Below are 25,058 nucleotides of genomic sequence, written 5' to 3'. Positions count from 1 at the left end.
AAGGCATTTGAATAATCGCGACCAGGGCGTATGCAAATGTCCAAAACGCGACTATTATCACCGTTCGAGAGTTCCAGCGAAATTGCTCGATAATTCGACACCGGGGACGTGCGAGAATTTTTCACAGAACCGTAATTTTCAACTACAAAAACGTTTGCCGAGAGCAAACACAATGGTCCCCGGTGTGAATTCTAGCGCTGATTATCGCGTCGTCGTAAACTCGTCGTGGATAACTGTGGAATCAGCGGTCATTGGCGCTTGGTTCGTTAACCAACGATCTACCTCGAACGTTGTTGTAACGCGTGGCGTTAAGTATCGCGGTTCTCGAAGCACTGAGGGATACCATGATTCGATCCTTGTATCGGGTGGCTGTGATTTTCTGCCTGCTAATCGGGGATGGCGAGAGCATTCTGTTGTATCCGGATAGGACATTGTTTCAGGTAACTATATCGCGAATAAACGTTCTACCTATTTTAATCGCAACATTGGTCATTCGTTTGATCACAGAAGAAATAGGTAAACCTCGGCAGCTTTAGTGTTGATATTATCATAAAGAAGATATATCTTCAAGTACAACTCGTTTTCCACGGTTCTGGTTTCTCCAACCATTTCCTAAACCAATCCCTCGATTTCCCAAACATTTGTCCACGCCAGGCGACGGTTCCGGATAAACCGAGCTGCAATCCAGCTTCTTATCTTCCTGGACGGGGCCACGAAACTTATTAAGCCCGTTGCCGGGATAACGAGTACTCCTTCCCGAGTTTTCCTCTAATTAGATTGCGCCTCTGTTTGCATTGAATTCTTAATGTTTTCTGCCTCCGAGACGACGACGAAGAGGAAGAAGCTCAACGGCTCCGATGCTCGTCGATGGCTCGCTGCGACGAACCAACCAAGGCTTGGAGGATGGTTGATTCGTTCTTAATAAGGGGCTCTCGCGAAACGTTTGACTAAGCAATCTCGAAAAAGGAGCTTAAAGGCGCATTCGCAGCTCCCTCGCGAAAGAGGACGCTTTTAAATAAACGAACCGGAGGAATCGAGAAATTGGATGAAAGATCACCCTTTGCTCGTCACTTCCAAGTAGAGATTTCGTTAAGATGTTAGGTTGGATCATAAGAGATGATGCGATAGCTTCGTGTAGATAAACTTCTTTTGATTAATTTTATTAATGGAAGTGTGTAAAATTTTTAAGGAGGAATGTTACAGTTGTTAACAGAAAAGCCCATTTACCTTCAACTTTTCCAATTGAAACCTAACCTTTCGCAGCAATTTCTTTTTCCTTCGCCTATCTCAAAGCGTGCACAGCACAACTTCAAAGTAGAGAAGTGTTGAATGTAATCCCATTTGACGGTGCATTGGCTTCATGCGCACTCTAGCGAAGCTTATATCGCCCAGCGAGTGGCGCAACTCCTTCGGGAAATTCTTTTTTAATTCCAAATTGCCACGTTTTCACGGAACCTATCGAAGTCAAGACCGACTTCGTGGTACGCTTTCTTCATCGTTGCTTCGTTGCGAATTCCGGATACTTTTCCCCCAGGACTCCGTCATTTCCATGGAAAGCGGCACGCGACGCTGCATTGTGGCTTGCTCTCGAAAAATCGGAGAGAAATTCGCCTGCTTTCGGATGCGAACCGTGAACGCAGTTTGTTACAGTCAACTACACTGTTCGCTTCGTCATCCAGGTTTTACCGGTTTCTATTTTTTCGCCAACGTTACTCTCGCCCTGGACCATCGCGTATTAGGCGATTCCATCAATCATGGCGGTCCTCGAAAGCATCGACTTTCGATTAAAATACATGCCAAGTCAAGGTTACTGTGTGGAAACGCTCATTCGTTTAATTGAACTTGATTTCTGCTCGTAGAGCAAAAAGTAATTATTTTACCCGGGAATTTAAACTAACAAATTAATTGTCCAGAAATTTAGAATAAAAATTATTCTTTCACGTCTGCAGAGATATGTTCCTTGTCCTCTTTCTTTTTCTTCGTTATTATTTTCCAAGAAATTGCATCTCAATGCATAGCATCCAAAACGAAGGCACGCCTACTCTTCAATCATGTTTTTCCAAAAATAATCACTTTCTTCCCATATAGATTCTTCCAACATATTCTTGAAAATATACCCAGCGTCGAACTTCCACGAAGTCTTTGATTCCAACATCCAGAACTACGCTTACCCTCTCCAAACATCCCAAATTCTTTTGAGCCAGCGGGAAACTAGTTTCGCGAAAACGGATCGTTCCTTCTCATCCGAGACTGCTTGTTCCATTTTCCAGCTCACGCTGGGTGTCTCGGTTCCGGTTACCATGGGCAAGAGGGGCGGCGTGGTGTTCTCGTCCGCGTTCCAATTCAATTATAAACTTCCGTCGAACTTGTCGCAGCTAGAGCCTACAATAATACCAGCCAGGCAGATGAGGGATTTGAATCTCCGGGACACTTATGAGACCATCGAAAACGCATTAGATCGGTGAGTTTCTACGAATCATCTCTACACTAATGGCTGAGCTCCAGAACCTCGTCACTCTGGAGTTCCAAAGGATTCACTCACAAATTTTCACTGGGAGATTGATTGATTCTTCTATTTTAAATAATCTCACAGTTTTGGATTGCGAATTCTTACGTTACAAGTAGAGTGCAGATTTGTACGTATTTATACCGTATAATAATACAGGAAACATACATAAAATGTACATGATCTATGCTGAATATATTCTACAATTAATATAATAATATTGTTATTTCATTTTGCATAAGTGTACATACCGATTGGTTATGTTTAGCATGTGTTAGTTATATTACTTTATAACACAAATACATACAATCCACAGTCTACGTATAAGATAAAATATACCCAGTTGATAAGAAGTAGTAATCTGCCTTATCGATCAAGTGTTCTACATTACAGAGTCTTACCAACAGAGTGTTCTACTCCACCGATAAGAAATCCCTACCCTTTCCCAACTCTGCTACCACGTTTCAATAATCAACTCTATATACAATTCTAATAGAAAACCGAGGAATGGAAATTCAAAAACTTTAATCGGAAAGGCAAGCTCGCGTCGCCGTCGAAAATTGTCCGATAAATCGCCAAACATCGCTGCAACCGATCGAATGAATTCGTAATTAACTCGAGACCGGAATTGGCCGTGACCAGGCCCGGCGATGCTTAATGAAACTCCATTTTCTAGCCGTGGATCATCCAAACCAGCTCGCTGCAATTCGTGTTTATCGCCGATAGGCCGTACAATGGGACGCTGATTACGCGAAACAAACGGGAGTCGGGGGCTTTATCGCATACGCGCGGTTGAGCACTCGAAACACGTTTTATGAACCATGGGACAACCGAGTGGTTCTTGAAACGAATGCCTAGAATAGCGGAAATTGGGCGCGACGCGTTGAGAATATTATGCACGCTGGCTATGACTGGGGAACGAATAATTTCGAACGTGATTTACATCAGCTGGTCAATGACAACGTTGCTCGCGAATGAATTACCATCGGATTGACAGAATTCTTATTATTTCAACAACTCCCACGTTATGTTTCATAATATTAATTGAAAGATGTGCAAGGTCCCCAAAACAAATAAAATTCTTACGCGTGGAACGTCGCTATCAGCTGACTGGAATCAAAATGGCGCGCGCCTGGAATCACCTCAGCACTTCACCTGCTTGTATCTCGAAAACGTAACGTCGGATAGCAAAATAACAAAGAACTTCTCGATTCATCTCGAGAAAGAATTTTATAGACTGCTCTACTTATTCATTTAATATATAAAATAAGAATTGTACTACCTCTGGAGCACTATAAATTACGAACAGAAAAATTCCAATTGAATTTTCGTAAGGAAACGAATATAAGGGATGGTTTCTTCCTTAACATCATTCCAACTAACCTGAATGGAAAGGTTCCAGTGTCATTGATTCGCAACGCTGCAATCGAGGCACCAGTTTACAGAATGATTGCTCTCGAAAGTAACAAAGAGAGTTCTCGGCGTGGGTGTAAGCGAGCATCGCGACCCCTAAGATCAAAGGGCTCGGGGGGTGAGAGACAGATACAGGTAAAGACGGGAACTCGAACATAAATTAATTGGGACATAAGGCAATTACTTCGCCGACGAGGGTAGAGAGGACGTAAAGCGTACGTAACAAGCGGGCAGGTTCGCTTTGGAAAGGTGCTTTGAAAGTTAAGGAAGTGTCGGAGCTGATTCGAGAGCGTCGGGGGGACGCGATGTCGCGTGAAACGAGTTAGCTCGTTCGATGAAACCATTTTCGCGGCGATTCTTCAACGGGACTAAGGCAATATCAAACATAAAATTGAATCCTCAAACATTCATGTATCAATGATCTCGCACCTTTAGTATGCAAAATGTACCAAGGCAATCTATTCAAGGCAAAAGAGATTGTTCTTTTCTCACTTTGCAAGTCCAATGACATTCTAGAGGACGTCTGCACAATCTTGCCTTAACTCCATCGAAATATTCTAGAAATTTAATATACTCTCGACCACAGGAGATATTTACATCAACCCTTTGGCCTACAATCGCGAGTGAGACTCGTGGTAAGGAATTTGGTCCAAGAAGGATATAGTCCAGAGTTTTCCACTACCCCTCAAAACGATGATGGATAAACAAACACATTGAAGATAGAGGCACTTACTTTAACTAAGAAACGTTGGGCTAATGAATTTCTGAGCACGGGGCCGTCCGTGGAAACGTGGGACGCGTTTAAGAATTCTCTTTTACCCGTTTCATAAAACCAATATCGTCCGGCAGCGGCACGGTTCGCCGAGAAGCCCGCCACCGTGCAACTTTCTAATAAAATTACTTCTACGCCGCGATCGGGATACAGGTAGGGAAAAAAAGAAGGCACTGAAGACAAGGAAGTGGATGCAGCGAGAGAGGGAAGTTTGGGGAGTAAGGGAGAAAAAGAGAAAATAAATAGGCGACGAGGAGCCGCGACGAACTCCGAGGAGAAATTAATATTGAACGTTTTCTGTGTGCAGGCACGGCTGGCGGGACGGCAGGGAATGTCTTTTAAGGACCATTTGCGAGCTCGCGGAGACACCATTTGGCAGGACACGAGGCCAGGACGTTCTCCAGGAGGTGATCCACTTAATTTTAACGTAAGTTCATTGCGACGAATCGCGCTTTCACCGAAGCCCCGTCGCGTGCATTTCGAAACGAAAATTCATTTCTTTAGGAGCTTCCGTTTAATGAATTCCATTGGAGGAGTCTAATGGCTGTCCTGCTCGTCCTCGATAAAGTGGGGCGTGGTGTACTGGCGGAATTTAGTTAATCGACGTTGTACGGGCAAAGCCTTGTACAGGAATGACGAAGAACGTCGTTGGAAACAGCTGCGCCTAGCTCCCGCGGAAGTAACAATATTGTACGTCTCTAGCGTGCCAGTGTTTAAACTATGTCGATACGATATCGGGAAGGTCTTCTTTTACCATATTGGTCGTTAATGTAGAGTATTCTATTGACAACGCAGAATAGGCTGTCGATAGTACAGGACACTCTGTCGATAAAGCTTGCGAACATTATTATCAACTCTTCTACGATACCAACAGACTGGACTGTACTACCAACAGAGTTATTCCACATTACCTACATACGTTTACTTCTGTCCGCTATACAATGTTACAATATCAACATTGAATTTACAATTAACACAATAAATATTTCAATCGATCTTTACTTATGAACACCAAGTGTCCCACTGGAAGGTTTGAGAGAAGCAATATAATTATATACTGCACGGTGCCCGCTGAAAATACCTTCTGTCGGGTCAGACTCATCAAAGTCTACACTGGCACGTGAAACGAATAGACGACCCTAGCTCGTGATTGCATGTCAAGGGGTTCAAACAGTCAGTAAAGGGTCTTGTAGACACAGAATTTGTTTTAAACAAGCATCGTTAAAGAAACGATTAGCAATCAAGAACAGGTCTGCGCAGGACCTGCGAGGAATGATCTAATTAGTGCCCGATCAGCGGGTATACTTTGCCAGACGTTGAAGTATACGTCGAACGATCGGGTCTGGCGGTTGCAAACCCTGGGCACGTATTTGCTATTCGAAACGCGGCCGCGTGTACTTGAAAGGAAATTGCAACCGAGCCAGTGGCGGCGTTCTAATTGCGACGAAGTTAGGCGCGTGCATTAAGCTTCTAATGGAAGGTGTTTCGCGTAGGTTTTCGCTTTGTAGTGTTCCTCCGTGTACACACGTCACCCGTAGAATTTCCAACAGCGTAAACTCTGCGCGATATCCGAGGAACAATCGGCGCCTAACGCGCCACTCACGTCAAAAATGGTAGGGAAATTCTGGTTACGAAACGCTCATCGACATATTAGAATGACTACATACTAATTTATGATGCTTTTCGTAATCTCTGAATCCCATCTCGAAACTGACACCTTGCCCTTATTGTTAGCTTAACGAACCCTTCGCGTGACCAGGCTGAGACTCGAATTTTTCCTTCAGGCCAACGGAAGACTTGCCAGGGACAGGCAATTCCACTCACCAGAGCGTCGACGAATTGTATCAGGAAGCGGAACGATTGGGAAGATCTGGCGGTGACTGCATTCTGGCCTACCCCGATTGCGTCGAGTCACCCTTGGAATCATTCACGGAGATCGCGCTCACTTGAGGGGATGGCGGATTTAAACGTCCACTTCTCGGACCGGGTCCGAAGGGGACCGTCGCTTATTTATTAGAACCATCGACAGCTTCCCGAAGATCTGATGAATTTTTCATTCGAATTTCGTTCGACGATATCTCATTTTTCCATGCACACTTTGTCATAATCGAATTCAACGCGGGACGGGGAGTTTTGACACCGAAGTCGGCGGAAAGACGAAGAAGTACTGAGTAAATTTCGTTGCAGTAGCTCCCAGGAAGCTCAAACGAGGCTCTGTATTCTGTTTTTGCTGTCTCTTTATGATTAATAAGGAATAAAGGAACAATTTCATAGCGACATGGTGCCGCTTTGTGTTCCCTGCTGCGAAATACTTAACGGGAAATTCCGGGATATTAGAAGGATTTTCCGCGGGGTATCGATCACTGTCCTGGCTGCCGCAATTTAAACGAATTTCGCGAGGTCGTAAATCCTGCTTACGCAGCCTCGCGACGATACCAATCTCGGTTGATAGCGAGCAATCACCATTTCGAATAACAAGGAACGGACAGTGATCGAAACGGTCCAGATCGACAGTTCGCGTTGCGAACAGTGGACAGGTTAGTCATGGGATCAATTTGGTGACATACTCGTTAACGCGTCCATCGATTCGTATCACTCTTCAAGAATTGAAACTGTGTATTTTTTTTTAGCCAGTTCAAGTACGAGGGGTTAAACTACCCTACAAAGTTTCACCTTGCTGATGGTAGGTACGCAAATGTTACAGTTGGCGTTTATAAACTTTTCGTTGGGAGTTGTTGACCCATTCGCTGTCAACTACGAGATGTCTCGTAGTTAAAATTGATTGCAATTACTCAAGGGATGAGTTTATATTTGATAGCCTTTTCAGTCACGAATTATTGCAAAAGGAGATCGTAAATTTTCTTTTTAAATCAACAAACTTAATATCACTGTTTATTATAAAAATAATAATCTAGACTACACATCTGTATTAAATCTTGGCGTCCAAGACAAGAAGCTCTCAATGTGCCTGGCACTGAATGGGTTAAAATACCATCAGAAGGTGAAACATTGAAGCAAATTACACCCTTTTGAATACGAATTAGCTCTACCACAAAAGTACCCAAACCCAGGGTCGTTTCGCGAGTGTCTTTTATCAGTGTCATCGCTAGTGGACGCCGTAGTTCCATTCAGCGTCCAATTGAGTCGATCGATGGGACCAGACGCCTTTTGTGATATCCTCCGGATCCAGCCATAAGTCGACACGATTTTAGCTCAGTGATCGAACCGCCCGCGCCGTGTCCCGTTCCACTTTCGCGGACGAGACACGGAAAAGTCTTAAGTAAATTCCGCTGTCGAAGCTCGTCGTAAAATACCGGCAAACGCGATATAAGACCATTGAACTTTTTGTCACGCTATACGTTCACTTTTGACCGTTCGCGCGACCGTTTGTCACGATTTTCAATCGGGTTTCCTCTGTTTGCGATTTCGTTTCCACTTCGCATCGTCCGTTTGGTTCTCGTTTGTTTGTTTTCCTTTTTTTTTCTTTGAGGGCGGTTTTTTTTGCATTTTCGTGTTCACGTTCTAGCCGGGCTCGTTGAAACGTATCGCTACGGCGATCAGGGATCCTGGAAATTTTAGCCAGCTACCTTCTCGTGTTCCCGATAATAGGAATGATATTGCAAATTTGGAATATGTAAAATAGAAACATTTGTGTGCTATGAGCGTGGAACTTTCAATTGGTAAACCTCGCGATTAGAATAATCGAGGATAATACGTAAACAGGTTTCTTTGTTGTCCCAAATCTTGTACATTGCAATAGCAATCCTCAAATACCTAACAATCGAGCCTGATAGATCACTATCCACCTAACACTCGTCTAATTTAGATGTAAATCCTGGATTGGTAAAATAGAGTACTCCGTTGGTAATGTATATCGATAGCAATCGGCACTGCCTTATCGATTTAACCCAGACCTAATTTATGTCTGTGTTATCGACTAGCCTCATCAACAGGAATTTTCCTAACAGAGCACTCCTTCATACAGCTGTCTCCAACTATAAATTTTACATGAAACTATCATCACCTTATTGTTGCTAATCATTTCAGCCCCTGCTCAATTCATACTTCATCTAATCCTCCTTATACCCTGAAAAGACATCTGTTGAGTCTCTACCTCCTTACATCCTCAAATACCAGAGTCTTATTCTAACCACAACTATCCTCCACTATAAGATACTAAAACGCTAAGAAAGCCACCAGCACTAAACGACTTAACTCCACAACTTGAGCTCCGTCGTAATCCTGCATCCTCAACATTTCAATGCCAAACCTCAACCCCCGAGGTATCAACATCAACGCCCTAAAATCCAACTCTCGAGAGCATTCCGTTTCTGAAAAATCCTCGCACTCTGGCCGCGCTATCCGTCTGTTTATATATGCATTTCAGTCCCTTTGTCGTCCCAGAGGCGGCACGTTTCAAGCTGCGATCTCCGTGTTCCCGAAACTTGGCCCGCGCACCGCCACTTATTCAGAAGTTGTCGCCCACCTAGTCGCGGAGAGAGTTAGACGTTCACTTGACAACTTCCACGTAACTGTGATTATGAAGACTGCTCTAACCGACACGCCCAAGGCAGGACCAGTTCGATGACCAAATGGGCAAACAACCTTGTTGTCTTTCTTCGTTACAGGACCAGGTGTCTGGTCATCGATAAACACCGGTTAGACAGGTGTGTCCTCGGTGAATCGTCGCGGTGCACAGTAGTCGCGAAAGCCTCCGGTGTAACTACGCCGCGAGTTGACGGATGGCACGTTAATTTCGTCGAGAAACTGGAAGTTCGAGCAGCCCCGGGACGACAGACTCCGAGTTGCTAGTTTGGCGTTGGCTTGCGTACCTTTGTGCCCGCGCGGAGAGGACAAAATTGCCTCGCAGATTTCATCTTTCAGCTGGGTAACGCGTGTTTCCAAATTTTTACCGACGATTTCGGCAACCTTCTTCGTTGAGCTTGATAGTTCCGCGAAGATAGACCTCAGGAGAATAGGCTGAACAGGTGAAGGGTGTTTCAGACGGGTTGTCATGGATGCAGTGAAGGTATTTCATAGAGAATACTTATTTGGAAGTCGCAATTTTAGGGATGTAAACAGCGTTGTTTGTTTAGATGAAAGTGGGATGGACGCTGCCTCTGCTGAGCATCCTTGGGATGGGATGGATTGCGGAAAGCGCAAACAACCAACTCCGAGACAAAAGGCAACTGTATCCTCCCCCTCTTGTTTATCCTTTCGGTGGCAATTTCAAGGTATTTATTTACGTTTAAGCAAAAAATAAATGAGGCAGGTACTAAAATACTTTGTATATATTTTAAATCGTTTCATAATGATCGCACGGCGAGCACATGGACTGCTGGCGCCACAAGAACCTCTGTGACGCTATTGGTTTGTTTGTGACGCTATCTGTGACGTCACTAGGATGCTTCAGGCGCCATTTGACTATCATTTATCTATACGATAAGTGTTCAAACTGACACAAATACCTTTTAAATGGACCTGTTTAAGATACAAAAATGCCCATAACTTGGACAAAAAATTCAGACACAGCCCAAGTTTGTACAAGCGTTTACCTTCAACTAGGTTCCACGCATTGCACCCGTGAATAAACCATGAGACTTTTCAACAGAACTCCAAGGATCTCTTGAGAAAGTAAAAAAGGACGAACGCTCTGGTTGTTTTCTTTTCCACGATGTCCTATACTCGTCAACCAGGAGTAAATCGGTGCTCAAAGACAGAACCTCTGACGTTCAACGTCAAGTCTAAGGGTTCAGGACTCGGAATCGTGTTCGTCCTGATTGGTCGGAGCAGGGAAGAACTTCAAATCGTGAGAAACGTCTTCCAGGCCCCACCCCACCCGCCTATCCGCGGCTGATAATTAACTGGAGCCTTATCTACGGTCTCCTCTCAAATTTTCTAATTAAATCGGGAAACTCTTTCCGTAGTTTTCACTCTTTCACAGCCGGGGCGAAGCGTGCTGATGGACTGTTTGCCTTGGCTTCTGCCGCTGGCCTGGTCTCTCTCAATTACTCGCGCCTGCCCCTCTTGGTAACGAACGGTGACTCCCAGTTTTAAAGTAACCTAGAGGGGGAGGATATCGAATCGATATAGAATTCTGGTGGCCTGTTTCGAGGCGAAAATGAAGATTGGCGGAACTGTCTCTGGTCTTCTGAGAATTTTGAACGATTTTGTGGATTTTTTCGAGAGGAATGATTGAAAGCGGGTTTCTGTGAAAGAATGATAGGAGGGATGTCTATTTGTTGGTTGATCACCAAATAGTGGTGTTACAGGAAGACGTAGTCACCCTGCGTTAATCTGACACAACTAATTCTCGAATGATTTCAGAACCATACTCTTAAATAACCAATAGCAATTAAATTTGACGCATGACGAGTATACACATCATGACACAAAATATTGCATTTTCTCCGTGACGAGTGTACTCGTCAATCACAGCTGAATGGTTAAAGAGCCTATGTCTAGACATTCAAATCATTTTACCAATAACCAACTCTTACTACCTACTGCTCAAAATTTCCAACCTCTTTACGAGACATTGCCAATCGCTTGAACGGACGCACGAGTAAAAACGAAATATAAACAACGACATACAACGAACAATAAGTCTCCATCGAAGTCGAATCGGTCTCAGCTTATCTCGCGTCGCGTGTATCCCCAAAGGACTAATTTTTCGGGGTAGTGGGCGGGACGGGGGGCAATTTTGCGTTGAACAGGTTTCCCGAGTTAAGTAAACCTCGCGCGTCCACAATTCATCAGAGTTCAGTCTGGTCCAGCACTTTAAGTTTGCCCAACGTCCATGGTACAAAAGCGACTTGACGCGCGCTCAAACTTTTAATTGTCCTTCCGACGAGAACCCGTGCCGGCTACAGTCCAACACGTGCTCGCTGAAGACATGGAAGTAATTGAAAGTCGTAGGCACTTCTTTGCAGGTCTCTTCAGCGAGCCATTCTTCTTATTCCTTCTCACTTTGAAGATGCGCTTTTGACGCAGTGCAGCTCCGCGTGTTTAGACACACACTGACCCAGAAACCGGTGAATTTTATTTCGCCGTCTGTACTCCCAGGCCTCCTCGAGACGAGCATCGAAATATTTGCCTTTCGTCGTCGCCCCGTCGTTTAGGAAATCTGATAATCAAACACTCCCCCGACGTCGGAACCGCGTGGATCAGACGTAGTCGATTTTTTAGACCCTCCGTCGCTCGACAAATTGTAATGACGCACTCGGGCGCTTCTGTGTGCGCATCGACCCGTACGCGTCGAATACTTCCTTTGCTTGCTTACTTTTTCGCTTCGTTTTCGTCGCCTCGACCCTGTTTGGTCTTGGTTTACTCTTAATCCTGCGGCAATTTTATCTCGTAGCGCAAAATAATGTTATCTCGCGGGTATTTCCACGTTCGTGGTTATTAATTTGTTATCGTCGAATTTCGTAAATAAACTTTGTAAATATTGGTCTTGTTAATTTGTAAATTTGTTTGGAGAGTGCGTCAGATAAAAGTTTCAAGATGAAGTCATCTTTGGCAATTAATTGCGATTAAAGGAATCACAGTCCAGAATTCTCCTTTCACACGTTGTTTGTATGAATTTTGGAAACTATGAACAAATTTTTATAAGGTATATGTACGTGTGATAAAAAGCATCGTGAAAAAGCTAGCTTCGTGAAAATTTTGCCCAAACTTGGACGAAATCTTCTGTTGATTCTTTTCTGGAAAAAGTGCCACAGCAATTTAATAGGGGAGTGACGCAAATCGTCCTCAAACGTCGTCGTCGAGTCTACTCGCATTCAGCGAGGCGCTATATTTTTATTTCCCCCTCGCCTCGGGGCGCGTAAATACGATGCAGAATCATGGATAAACACAATTTCTCTCCCCAGGTGAACGCGAACCAGGGCCATTTTCACTGTTCGTTTGATTCCATTTCCCCCCCCCCCAGTCTTTTCATTTCATTACGTCCAAGCGCGTTTATCCTCCTTCAGCCACGGTTCAAAGATGAAGCAAATCCCCGGGAAAGAGGGAAAACTCTGAATCCAGTTCTTTCGCGAGTTTTTTCCTATCCTCTCGCGTTGCTCGGGATTCTTTACACCAGCAAAAGTTCCAACGTTAACAATTCCGCGAAATCGCGGGGAAGGAACTCCCTCCCCTCGGTGGATCTTCTGTGCAATTGCTTTCTCAATTTAAGAGGCTGCCAACAACAAGCTACATTTAATATCGGGCGATCTCTTAATCAACAAAAATAAGCGACTCCCGGAACATTCGATGAGGGATTCATGTAACATTTTACTGTTTTATTTCGATGATTAAATCGGTTTCACGTTGTCTATCGACCTATCCCTTCGATATTCTTAATCGAGACATTTTCAGTATAGCGTACTGTTGCGTGTATCAATTTAACGAATATAAATTCGAAACATTAAATTTTAATATCCCTGCAATGGGACTCAATTGTGAAAAATAAATAAATATTCCAAAAAAATATTTTCACTTTTTTGATATTACAAGTACGTAGACGGTGCGATACTCGTGTATTCTCTGATTGTATTATTCAGATGACCAAATACTGTTCTTCTTCGGTTAATATTGAATTTCTGAAGGTGTTCGGCATCGATGAAGTATGTGGCATGATCATTGTTTGAAAAATTTGTGCTCAATCGAGTCCACCATTTTTCTCGTTAACCCAACGATGTCTTCAATTCGTTCCGTCCGTACTTCAAGGCGTTCTTTCATCGACAGAGCGAAGGAGTCATGAGCATTATTGCTTTCCTTCGCGTCGCTCTTTTTCGCCCCCAGTTTCTTTGACGCCTGTTCGCTCATCCCAGGGTTGCAGATGCCGAGAAAAACAGAAACGTCTTCGTCAAACTTCCCGGCTATCCGCCTCCGCCGTTCCAAAGAAAGCGAGATTACGCCGGGCTTTTATTCTCCCGGCTGTTTTACACGCTTACGTACTTTCGGTGATGAATTTTTTGGCCCGTACTCCCTTTCAACCGACGGATGAGCTCCGTCACGGACAAATTGCTCCATCGCGTATGAAAATGAACGAGCTGAAAGTGGCTGAAACTGCCTAGCCTCGGCTCGTTTGTTTCTCCCTTTAGGCATCGACCTTCCCCATTCGTCGATCGCTCTCGAAAATCTCCCAACCGATGCCAATTTCTGCGACTATTGCAACTTACTCCACAAGGGTTCCTTGGATAAAAACCTTCTACTACTTCAAATTAATCCCTTTCCTTAAGATTTACTCTGGGATCTCGTGTGCCATAAACAGATATAAAATCCTTTATGCATTTTTATACGACGTGTCTGATACGTACTTTTCATGTTCGTACGTTATATAATAGCAAAGGAATTTAAATGGCAATTCGACGTAAGTAATTTTTTAGAATAATAAATTTTGAAATATTAAGAACTGATCGGTTTGAAGTACATATTTCTAATACCAAGATTAGAAAAAAAATTATACCTCCTGTCAATAAAGAAAATAAAAATTACACATAGAACTAATTAAATTCGTTCAAGCATTTGTGTAGCCCAAAATTGATATGTAACGAATGAGTATTTTTTGCACGCTCATCAAGCTGATCGTGGGTGTTGCTGTTCCCGTGCAGCTGTCTGGAAAGGTCCTAGTTTACGGTCAGAACTTACAATTCCAATACGCGTTGCCAGAGAACGCGACCTTCTTCACGAACCTCTTCCAAGACTCGCAACGACGACGCCGACGCCGAAACCCAAGCTGGAGCGAGAGAACGCCTATCTACGATATTCTGGAACGTGAACTCGACAGGTGAGCGATTCCACTACCAGGGAATTACTATACCGCGCTCTGCCAAGGCGATTATTAGTATGCAAAATTAGCGTCATCGCGAATTGATTAATTTCACCTGCAGGGATTCCGTGTTTGCCAACGCGTGTAGCTCGGAGATCGGGACATTTGGATATTCATAAATGTAATTTAGGTTGACGAATAATTAACGAACATTCGGTAATTAATTATTCGACGAAGGATCGACGAATGATTGACAAACACGATATATGAATCTGTGTATTATTCGATCGTTTATGAGGTACAATTTTTCCCCAGATTGTACGACGCAAGGTTTTCTATAGTTTCGATTAAACGGATAACTCCGTTTAGTGCGACATTTAGCGTGGGTGCGTTAACGTGTGACGCTATAATGTTATTATACCGGCGTGTCGTTTAATATTCACGATCCAAGCGTATGATGTCATGATTGTTATCGCTAACCGATGATTTTTCAGGAGAAACATCGACGGAAGGAGTTGCTTAATGAAGGACATTTGCGAGGCTGCCGCCACGCCAATGAAGGACGAAGGGCTGATTGGGGAATTGTTGCATCTACTTCTGACGTAAGATCGTACACTTCTTTTTTTACAATTAGGGAACCCTATATTCTTTAAGTTTACTTATTTCACCGTATTTCTTCGTTGTTCGAATAATAAAAAAAAAAAAAACATCACAAAGTTCTCTCAAGACTTAAATTGTTCAATAATTGCTCAAAGATCAAAAATAATTTAATGAATCGATGGATGACACTGGATGTTTTTATTTCGTAAATTGCGTCATCTGATTCCAGACCAGATAACGAAGATTCTTCGATGATGGACGAGGGATACTTGAGGGCCAGCGCGATAGGAAGAAGACACGGAAACTGTTCTATGATTTATTCGGCGTGTCCCGCTGGCCTAGGAATTTTAGATCGAATTTCCACCGTTTATTAATTAAGATGCGGCATCTTTCATTATTAGGTTTCTCCGTTCCGTGGTTTATTCCGTTTTCTCCACATTTTCTTTCACGACCCAGTTACACGGTTCGCCCTCGCCTTACGTCACTCTTCCTTTACACCGGAATAAATCTCTCTCTACCTTATGTTTCACGCTGTTAAGCTCGCGTCAAATCCTATATACGCCCCTGCCATGGCGAAAAAAGAATCGCTTCTTGATATCCCGTTGCAAGCTTTTTACTAAACGAATGCAAATGTTTGAATTTCTTTGAAATCGAAGATTCTCGAATTATTTATCAAAAATTACTGTAAACCAAGTCACTCCTCGATACGATAAATTTTCGACTGACTGAGTCCACCGCAATATTCATCCTGCCTCACTAAAAAATAATTCAAACCACCCCAAAGTATCAACATTTTGAAAATCGGTTAAACAATTCAATCTTTTTCAAAAGCTGTAAACAAAATCACTAGTCTCATAATATCGCCACCTAAAAATTGAATTAAAATCGTAAATGACGAATAAATTCGTTTGAAAAAAATGGTTCAAACTTGTTTAATTCCCTTTTTACAATAACTGTCCGATGGTTGTAACAGTATCGATGAAGGAGGCGGGTACAAGAGTGCTGGTATTTTATCGAGCTCCAAGATTAGACTCATAAATACGCTCCTAAGACGAGGCAGTAAACGATGGGATTGGAAGGGTGGAAAATAATTGATTATTAAACTGCAGTTTTACGGTCGTTTCGAGTGCATGGGCGCCATTCGACGCGGGCCGGTAACGCAACCGTGGCGCGAGTCGGTTTAATAGTTGAACGAAGTCACTTTAATCGAAGGTAGTTAACTGCAAAAGGACCAATTGCCGAGTGACAAGTCAGTCTCTCTGACTCCTGGGAGTTATTTCGTCGATTTTCTCCCGTCAATTTCTCCCTGCGAGCAAAGTGACGCTAAGTGCGTTTCGTCAAGTTTAATGAACTCCCTTATTCGATAAGTCATAGTTACAACGTTATGGCTGTGGCCCACGAAACTGCCTTTTGAAATCCAAAACCGTGCACGTACATTAAAAAGAACCTAAGACGGATTTCTTTAAGCTTTAATTTCATTTTCAAAAAAAATTAATAATTTCCTCATTTTTAATTCAGAGGATTCCTGAATTTGAAATAAACCTTCAAATGCTGAAGATTATGATGTGGATTGTATCGATAATGTAGCTTAGTCTGTCGATAACGTAGCGCATTCAATCGGTAAGCATCGGCAACGTAGATCCCTAAATGATCAAAGGATTTGTCGATAATGTCCTACGTTACCTACTTAAACTACACTCGTTATCGACATTTCTATGAGTTCAATTGCTTATCCCATATACCGCGTCAGACCGAAAGCAAATTGAACCACCCAGCGAAAAAACTTTGGGGAACACCAATCTATATCAACAGTGTTGTGCCATGTTTGTTCCATTACGTCGTGTCCACAATGTTTGACAGAGCATTCGGCCAGTCCCTTCTCGCAGTACTCTCCTGTATCAATAGACAAATCACTCGCAGGGTGCTGGGTGTACTGACTCGTCCGACACTCTAGACAAGGGATTCTCGGTCGTAAAACGGAGAGGGAGAGGAATCGTTTAGTGTTGCAGGCAGTTTGGGAGTTTACCGAGAGAAACTCAGTCTTCGTGCGAGAGCTACTGGCATGTTCCATATTTCAGACAAAGGAGTACTGTTAAGTCCGGTGCTTTTCAGGTGGAAATTCAACGTGTCTGACGTTCGAGACAGAGACTAACAATGTGTCCCGTTTTTGCGAATGAATAATATTAATTGTTGAATCGTTGCTGGCTAATGCCACCCGACCTTTCAGTCCTGGCTTTGAAGCGTGCATGTAGGTCGAACTAATAGTTGATGATTTAGGGGAATAGTGTCAGAAAATATTTGGTTTAGATCTGATTGATGGATCGTTTCAAATTTATGAGACCGTAATACTTTCGAAATAAACATTCTTCCTAGTAATTATGAAAAATACAATGATGAAGCTTATTCCTGCTAATTACAGCATGAATAAGCAGAGTTACACTTTTCGGTACGAGTCACATAATAAATTTAGAAAAGGAGGAACGTGTCGATGACAGGATGTTGGAAGTGGAACGAAAAATTTGGCAAATAGTGGGGACAACCGTTATCGATATCCGAGGGCAACGTTGTCACTCTAAACGACTCGATGCCACCGAAGGAAGACGTTTTCGCGGGTCAAGTCGGTTTGCACGAGCCGCAGCGAGCATCACGTGGACGACATCGCAAGATCTTGGCCTGGGGCCTAGCAATCGTTGATTATGCGACTGTTGTTCTGGAGCTTGCTCTGTCTCGGCCTCGTTAGCTCGGGGGAGCTCGTGACCGCTGCTAGAGTTACTAGATCTCTGGCGTTCAAGAAGGGCAGTTCCTTTTTCGTGAGTATCGAAGCCTGCCAAATTCTGTTAACTCCTAATCAAACTAGGAACGAATCGTCGTGAATTCTTCTTCTGTGACTTTTGCTATTCTGTGCACTTTATGTTTCGAGTGATGTAATTTTTTTTTTTTGTACAAATTTATAATAGTCGTTTTCATAAAAATAGTGATTTGAAATATTTCAAAGAAAAATTGTTGTTCAACAAGATAAGAATTCTACGAATAATAAAGTGTATGTCGAAATGTCAGACGAGAATTGAAAAGTGAAATATAAATACATAAAGTGCACCGAACAATCCCTTTTCATTGAATAGTTGTATCAAATTCATTAGCAAAAGAACAAAGAAATTTTATATTCATTGCAATTATTTTAAATCTACAAGGTGCTCTAAAAGTCTAAATTAAGCATTTCCTATTGAACAACTCCATCAACTGTACTCGATCAATTGCACCACGAAAAAAAATGTAACATTCATTGTGAATGTTTGGTAGAACGGTTCGCGGACTCGCGATTCAACGACTGTAGAAACTTCCGCATGATCCGCGTCGAAATTAGCCCGACATCGAAAACCGTACCCTTTACGCTATCGCGTCTGTTTATGGGCCACGTCTTGCGCGATGCTGCAGCCTGCGAAGCGAAAATTTATGTACCATACAGTACAGGGGACTGCGACTAATGTAAACCGATCGTTGGCCCGTATTTTCGCCTTAAAAGGCGCTCCTCCCTCGGTGCGGGGGCGTGAGTGGATCGAGGCCACTCTGTAATGCACGATCAAGTAAGTCTCCATGTCGTAACTCGTCGATCGACCTGAGACCCCGAGACGTATCGCGCACCTCGAATTCGCATTATCCGCCTTCCCGCCCGGAGTAGTCTTCAATAATACGAGAACAAAATGAAAAAGACGGGCAAACATATTTTTGTACCGCATTGCAGTGGAATTTTCGAACGAGTATCGAAATTGGTAATATTTATCGAAATATGATTTTCAAATTAAAAATAAAATGACATACTCGACGATATTCTACGAGTTCTAATATCAGAGTACTGTATTCAAATATTTGGATTAGTGATATCGATAAATAGGAATTTATTATAACATGAACTTTACTTTCAATACTTTTTTATATTATTGCATACTGCATTTTCAAAATCCATAATAAACAACCATAAAACATAATTGTTATAAACATGTGGAGTTCGCAAGTAAAATTTTTCGCACTGCTAAAATCGAGTCGAGCGTGAAATTTTCGAGTAGCCCAGAGTTTGACGCTCGCTAACTGTTTACGATTTTCTGGGGGGGTGGACGGGCGCCAGCTGGAGCCGCCCGATGGCGGTAGGCTGCACTTCCGGTCCCTGGTACGCGCACCGGAAGAATTACGCGACTCGCGATGATCCAGTGCACTTACGAGCAAGTGCACCAGCGAGTATCGACGATACGACCGGTTGCATGCGCGCTAGGCGGCCTATCCTAATGTACGAGACAGCCGCTGAATTTCAGATCAGCCTGGTGAATCGATACGACCTGCCGTGCCGCGATACGCTCCGCGGAATAACGAAGAGCGAAAGAGAGCTCGCACGTCACGTCGCGTACCCCCGCGCGATAATCTTTGAAAAACGAAGGTGATCTCTTCTTACCGTGATGGGGACATTCGTCTTCACGCGAGATTGCATGCCTCGAAAGATTATCACCTACTAACTGGGAAACTTTTCAAGCTGTATGGGTGTTGCCGATTTTCTGAGGGGAGTTGTTGGACAAACGTGTTTCGAATTTTCTAGATTTTTGTGCGTTGATTTATACTTTGGCAAGCTTGGGGGAATTTTTCTAGATAGGATAGATGGTTTTCTGTTGAAATAATATGTGGCTGCAACACATTGTGGATGGTGTACTGTGACGATAAAATTTATGGGTGGACATTTTTTTGCTCCGGAAAACTATTGGACGTATCTATTTCAAATGTTGCGTGCGTGCGAATTTATACTTTGGCAAGAATAATACATGGTTGCAAGACATAATAAACTAAGAATAAACTAAGAATATCTCAACTTCCTATTTTGTGTGTACATTCATACATACTTCATCATGTTACAAGAATTTTCTCAAATCTAAATACCCTTCCGCATTTTTTTTTAAACGGTCCCCTTTTCCGAAGTAATTGATTCTGGCTCCCAAACTCCGTTAATGTCGCGTGTGATTTGTTCACCATACATGCAAAACGATCCTCTCGTGAATAGGTACGCGAACGTACTAACGATATTTGTGAAATTGACCAGTCCGCGCAGAGTTTTCCTTGGTCTAAACCCAACTTGGCGTCCAAACAAAGATTATTCTAGCCCCGCAGACCCGAAATCCCCGAATTACCCTCCTAATTATTCCACACACAACCGTGAAGGATTATTCGATTTACCCGCGCATAACAGGGAAACAGGTTTCGCATTGTCCTTTGCCAAACATGTTCATACGAATTCATTGAATGTATTCTCTCTGTATGGATAAAAGTCAACACAAGTGGTTGACGAAAAATGTAAACAGTTTCTGTAAAATCTTGTAAAATTTGAAATCGTTAAATGTCCGTTTGTTAACCTAGTGTTAATTTAACCTTGAGAACTCTTTAAAACAAAATGGTAATTATGAATTACATACTGCATACTTGCGCGTCAATATCAAATAATAAACTTAATTTTCTGTGTGTAGAATCTGTGAAAACGGTATTGGAATGTATGGAATATTCGTGAAATGGGTACAAAATGTATAACCATATTTTTATACCGAAGAGCGGTAAATCCATTCTGGACATTATCTTTTACCACAAAAAGTATCCCTCCTCGTAATCTTCTTTATACCTACATTTAAAATGCATTATTTCTTCACGGTACGCATCTGTTATTTTCCTGGTTAATCCCTCCCAGCGTCGAGCGCGAACGACGCAAAAACTTCACGACGGATTTCCAATTCAGAGGTCCCAAGAATAATAAAAATATCGCGGAGCGTCCTCCCGCGTTGCATAACCCTCCGCGAGGGATGTATGAATGCATTCAGGACTGTCGAAAAAGGAACGATGATAAATTGCGGGGATGCCTCGCCGCGATACACTTCGGTTCAATCTTTCGGGGACATTCTTAAAGCCAGCGAGCAGAGCTTCCCTGTGTTTTGTACATTGTGTCGCGTGCATTTTTTTATTTCATTTACATGTCGACAATGACCCCCTTTTCACGCAGGCTTCACCCGCAACCCACATTCTGCACTTGTTCCACGATTCTCCCGCGGATTCTACCATCTCAGCCGTTTCCTTCTTTTTGTGGCATACAACAATTTTTGCTAATCGGTAATAATCTTCAACAAAGTTCTGGCTATCACCTTAAATGTATGAGCAAAGAATTTCGATTATTTTTCCAACTACGACGACACGCACGTCCCAAAATTAACTATTCCAAATTCCAACTCGACCAGATTCAATTTCTCGCGGATTGTATCCACGCCGACAAATTCCATGGCAATTCCAAACAATTCCAGACAATTCCTGACGACTCATCATCGGAAAATACCACGTCCACTCTGCATATAAACGATTCTGTCGGATGTTTCGTATCCAGAAACGACAACAGAACAGGGAGACACTGACCGCTTCGAAACTACCCCAATGCGGCGTTCCCCTCCCCAAAAACCACTGCTCGTGGCCACGAATCGTTTCCAATATCGAATAGTCCAAGTAAAACAGGAGGTCGAAAACGAGAACGTGTATAGGAATAACCACGCCCAGGAAGCTGCTAGAGGTTCAGAACCTCAACCGAAAATTTCAATTTCGAATCGAGGATGACGACCAGGATCCAATCTACGTCCATCGTTTCGTACAACGAACAAAGGCTTCTTCTGGAAGGAACGGCTAGGAAACGAAGTGACGGGGCAAGCGTTACGCAGAGTTTTCAGTTAAGCTGTGTATCGCGCAGGTATGGCTTTAAGCGAGCACAAGGCTGCTGGCTTGGGGCTCGGGTGTCACCTGGATCTGGCAAGTCGTTTATCAGACGAACATCCCTCTCAGACTCCACCTTCCTTGGCCGAAATGGGAATGAAAACAAAGCCTTTGAGCCGTTCTTCCCTTTTTTTTTTTGCGGGATCCGCATAATTCTTACGATACTGCGTCTTTGCGTTCCTTTGGAACAGTGGTTCTCAAGGCTTCCTTATTTATGTAAGTGTTCGAGGATTTCCCTGTGGAATTTGGAATGGACCAGGATGACTGTGCTCCGTGAGCCTAATATTGACTTCTACGTGATACCCTTTGTACTAAACAGTAATACAGTAATAAACCACTAGATTTCGAAATGCTTTAAAAAATTAAAAAGCTCTACCTAACACAACCTAAAACAAAAGTATTTCCTAATTTCACCGAGACTATCTCCATAATACCTAAAAGACCAAACTGTCACTTCCAACTTGCATCAAACAGTAATAAACTAGTAAACCACCCAAAATCTGCTAAAAAATACATGTATCCCTCCACAGCTACCATTTTCAAATTCCCACATGCCGCATCCTCCCGCCAACACAGCCTAAAACAAAAGCGTCTCCCAATTCCTGCTACACGTCCTTCATAATACATCCATTGGTTCGCACATCCTCCCTGGATCACTGTCCGTAGGTAGCCAGGGGGATCCCCTAATCTCCGACGAAGTTGGCCTAATCGCTCTCACGCCTTCCGGATCCATCCTTCTCGTACACCTTAACGAGCACTCGGCAACTATTAACGAAAACTTGGCGGGTTTCAGTACAGAGTGAATTACAAGATCACCATACTACCAAACACGCCGATCTTCGCCCAGGCTGCGGGCTTCAAGATGGCGTTCGAGCTGCCGACGGGATCTGTCAGGGTAGGCAGGTCCATCGTCGACGTGCACGAGGCTGCGGAGCTCGTGTACGAAAGGTAATAAATAGTTTAATAGCTCGTGAATAATGCAGGGATGGGCATCCGGCCGCATGGAAGCCGCGGTGTCTAGGAAATTGGCCGAAGGATGGGCGAGAGAGGATTGGTCCGAAAGGGATGGATCTCTGGCCGACAGACGATTTCCGACGTCGACTACCGATCGGCCAATGCCGCACCACTGGCTGCTTCCGGAGTTCTCCGATTCTTTCTCTCACTTCCTCGTTTCGCCAGATGCCCATCCGATGAGTTTCCTTGATCTCTGCGAGGAACTGTTGCTTGTATCATTCGTGGTTTGGGAGGACGGGTGGAGGAATTGTGTAGGCTGGTTGGTTTGGGATTTTAATGGGGATTTACTTTACTCGAAGAACCTTTAGGGAGGTTTTTTAAAGATTCTTTTTGGGGTGGAAGGTGTACGTGCTTTGGAGTATTGTAGTGTTGAGATTTCTTATTTTGGTAGCATTTGGTTGTTGAGGAGTGGAAATTGGGAGTATAATAATTGTTTGTAGTTGAATACTGTTGTATTGGGTAGAGAAAGTACTGAATGGTTCTACGGTAGAACCTTGATCATTGCTAAGCAGTAAGTGAGGTTAGATGTAAAAACTATGCTGCATAGAACTTCTACTCATAGAATTGGACTCATTCTCTCAATTATTGCGAAAGCCTGCCCATTTTCCTCCTATAACCAAGGTCCTACTGTACCTATATCATAAGTTTATAGGAAATCCAACGACTCTACACAACCAAAGAATAAATTTTTATATATAATAATTATATACATATATATAGTCTGTCTGTAATACCTATAAAAGCCTGCTCTTTATTTGATAATTTCAGTCACGGATTCGACGGGAAGTCCTGTCTACTGAAGAACGTCTGCGAGGCAATGGAGTACGCGAGTCAGAGAGATGGAGTCATAGCGAAGATACTAAAGATACTCATGGGGTGAGCACAGCTCGGTTATTAATATTAATCGCAGAAGCATCTCGTTAACTGCAGCTAATTTCAGATCTTACGCGAATAATGACGACGTGTCCAAGGATTTGCTTTACTGCGACGTTCACGTCACGAATTGCCCTCTACAGTTAATTGGAATTGATAGTTTTATAAGCGAATAAAACAGGGGATTCTCGGCGATGCGAAATAACGAACGAGTCTTGTTTGAGTAATGTAAATCTACCAGTCGATAAGGGAGGTCGTCCTTGTGGCAATGTAGAATATTCTACATCACCAGCAAGTATTAGGTTGTCCCAAAAGTTTCTTTCGTGAGTTTTATTCAATTATTTTCTGTGGCAGTGTTTATATAAATAGACGATCTAATTTCTTAAACATTGATGCTGTAACAGTAATGAAGCGAAATGAATCGTACACAATTCAGTGATGTAACATGAAACATAAAATATTGTGTATATATTAATTACTAATAAAACGAAAGAAACTTTTGGGACAATCTAATACTATATATCGAGACATAGAATAGACATTCGTGTAACGAATAAACTTTCATAACGAACATGATATAAAATGCAATGGCGCTCATTTAAAACATACAAAATATTTCGTGACGTAAACTAAAAAATTTGAAACTCACCAGTCGTAGAGCCTTCTAACACCTCACGCTAATCTACTGCAAACAGCGCCTGGTTCCAGTCCCAGTGGTCCATTTTCAGCCTACCACTAGTCCATTTCAATGTGTAATTAATCCAGGTCATTGTATCACTAGTTCACTTCACTATGTCGCTAATACAGGTCCCACGGTAATCGGAAAGTTACTGAACCAGCCAAAACTAATCACGTTTTAATTTAGAGACACGTTGCTCCATTAATCAACTATTGGCACTACAGAGTGAATAAAATACGAAAACAGGAATGAGGCCACTGTAGTCAAGCCTGTCGCGACCGATGTATGGCTCACGAATTCATAAATAAGAACAGTTCCGTGCCACGCCCGAGTCGGAAGAAGACGAAAGCGATAATCGTTAGACGACGCGTAACGATATGTGACCGACCCGAAATTCTACGGACGACTGAAGCTGCGATAATTTAACTCAGGTAGTCAGACCCTTTTCGACGATCCCTATTCGTTAGAATATCTCCTACCACTCTTATTGCCAATAACAGAATTATAAACAGCGTCACGCTCTGACTTTCAAACATGCTCCCACCAATGTTTACGTGCCTTTGACTCGAGAAGTCGGAAATGTTTTCTAACATGTACGATAAACATTACATCATTCAATATCAGTTCCCTACTGGATAATCTAGAAACCTACACAATAATTGTATTAATA

At 42.9% G+C, this 25,058-nt stretch overlaps 3 protein-coding genes across 3 annotated transcripts; all 3 read left to right on the top strand.

Moving 5' to 3' along the window:
* Nucleotides 1-344: 344 nt before the first annotated feature.
* Nucleotides 345-6,710, top strand: LOC128886272 (uncharacterized). The gene is made up of 4 exons (XM_054140983.1): nt 345-440; nt 2,376-2,461; nt 4,999-5,118; nt 6,476-6,710. Exons 1-4 carry the CDS (start codon nt 345-347, stop codon nt 6,639-6,641), a joined length of 468 nt encoding a protein of 155 aa, XP_053996958.1. The 3' UTR covers nt 6,642-6,710.
* Nucleotides 6,711-14,230: 7,520 nt separating this feature from the next.
* Nucleotides 14,231-15,679, top strand: LOC128886271 (uncharacterized). The gene is made up of 3 exons (XM_054140982.1): nt 14,231-14,463; nt 14,940-15,047; nt 15,275-15,679. The coding sequence occupies exons 1-3, from the start codon at nt 14,231-14,233 to the stop codon at nt 15,417-15,419; spliced, it is 486 nt and encodes a 161-aa protein (XP_053996957.1). The 3' UTR covers nt 15,420-15,679.
* A 1,832-nt stretch (nt 15,680-17,511) lies between these two features.
* LOC128886175 (uncharacterized) lies at nt 17,512-24,269 on the top strand. Its single transcript, XM_054140820.1, has 4 exons — nt 17,512-17,855; nt 22,616-22,770; nt 23,605-23,712; nt 23,777-24,269. The coding sequence occupies exons 1-4, from the start codon at nt 17,742-17,744 to the stop codon at nt 23,883-23,885; spliced, it is 486 nt and encodes a 161-aa protein (XP_053996795.1). The 5' UTR covers nt 17,512-17,741; the 3' UTR covers nt 23,886-24,269.
* Nucleotides 24,270-25,058: the final 789 nt, after the last annotated feature.

The sequence above is a fragment of the Hylaeus anthracinus genome, unplaced genomic scaffold (assembly GCF_026225885.1).
Source record: "Hylaeus anthracinus isolate JK02 unplaced genomic scaffold, UHH_iyHylAnth1.0_haploid 11982, whole genome shotgun sequence".
NCBI classification, from domain to species: domain Eukaryota; kingdom Metazoa; phylum Arthropoda; class Insecta; order Hymenoptera; family Colletidae; genus Hylaeus; species Hylaeus anthracinus.
Note: the sequence above shows the minus strand (reverse complement) of the source record. Positions and strands in the feature narration are given on the sequence as shown.

Excerpts from the sequence above, each read along its gene's own strand:
- LOC128886272 (XM_054140983.1), top strand. The coding sequence starts at position 345 with ATGATTCGATCCTTGTATCGGGTGGCTGTGATTTTCTGCCTGCTAATC. Across the intron at positions 441-2,375 it reads CGGATAGGACATTGTTTCAG|CTAGAGCCTACAATAATACC; the intron begins GTAACTATATCG and ends AACTTGTCGCAG. Across the intron at positions 2,462-4,998 it reads ATCGAAAACGCATTAGATCG|GCACGGCTGGCGGGACGGCA; the intron begins GTGAGTTTCTAC and ends TTCTGTGTGCAG.
- LOC128886271 (XM_054140982.1), top strand. The coding sequence starts at position 14,231 with ATGAGTATTTTTTGCACGCTCATCAAGCTGATCGTGGGTGTTGCTGTT. Across the intron at positions 14,464-14,939 it reads CTGGAACGTGAACTCGACAG|GAGAAACATCGACGGAAGGA; the intron begins GTGAGCGATTCC and ends ATGATTTTTCAG. Across the intron at positions 15,048-15,274 it reads TTGTTGCATCTACTTCTGAC|ACCAGATAACGAAGATTCTT; the intron begins GTAAGATCGTAC and ends ATCTGATTCCAG.
- LOC128886175 (XM_054140820.1), top strand. The coding sequence starts at position 17,742 with ATGCGACTGTTGTTCTGGAGCTTGCTCTGTCTCGGCCTCGTTAGCTCG. Across the intron at positions 17,856-22,615 it reads AGAAGGGCAGTTCCTTTTTC|TACAGAGTGAATTACAAGAT; the intron begins GTGAGTATCGAA and ends GGCGGGTTTCAG. Across the intron at positions 22,771-23,604 it reads GCGGAGCTCGTGTACGAAAG|TCACGGATTCGACGGGAAGT; the intron begins GTAATAAATAGT and ends TGATAATTTCAG.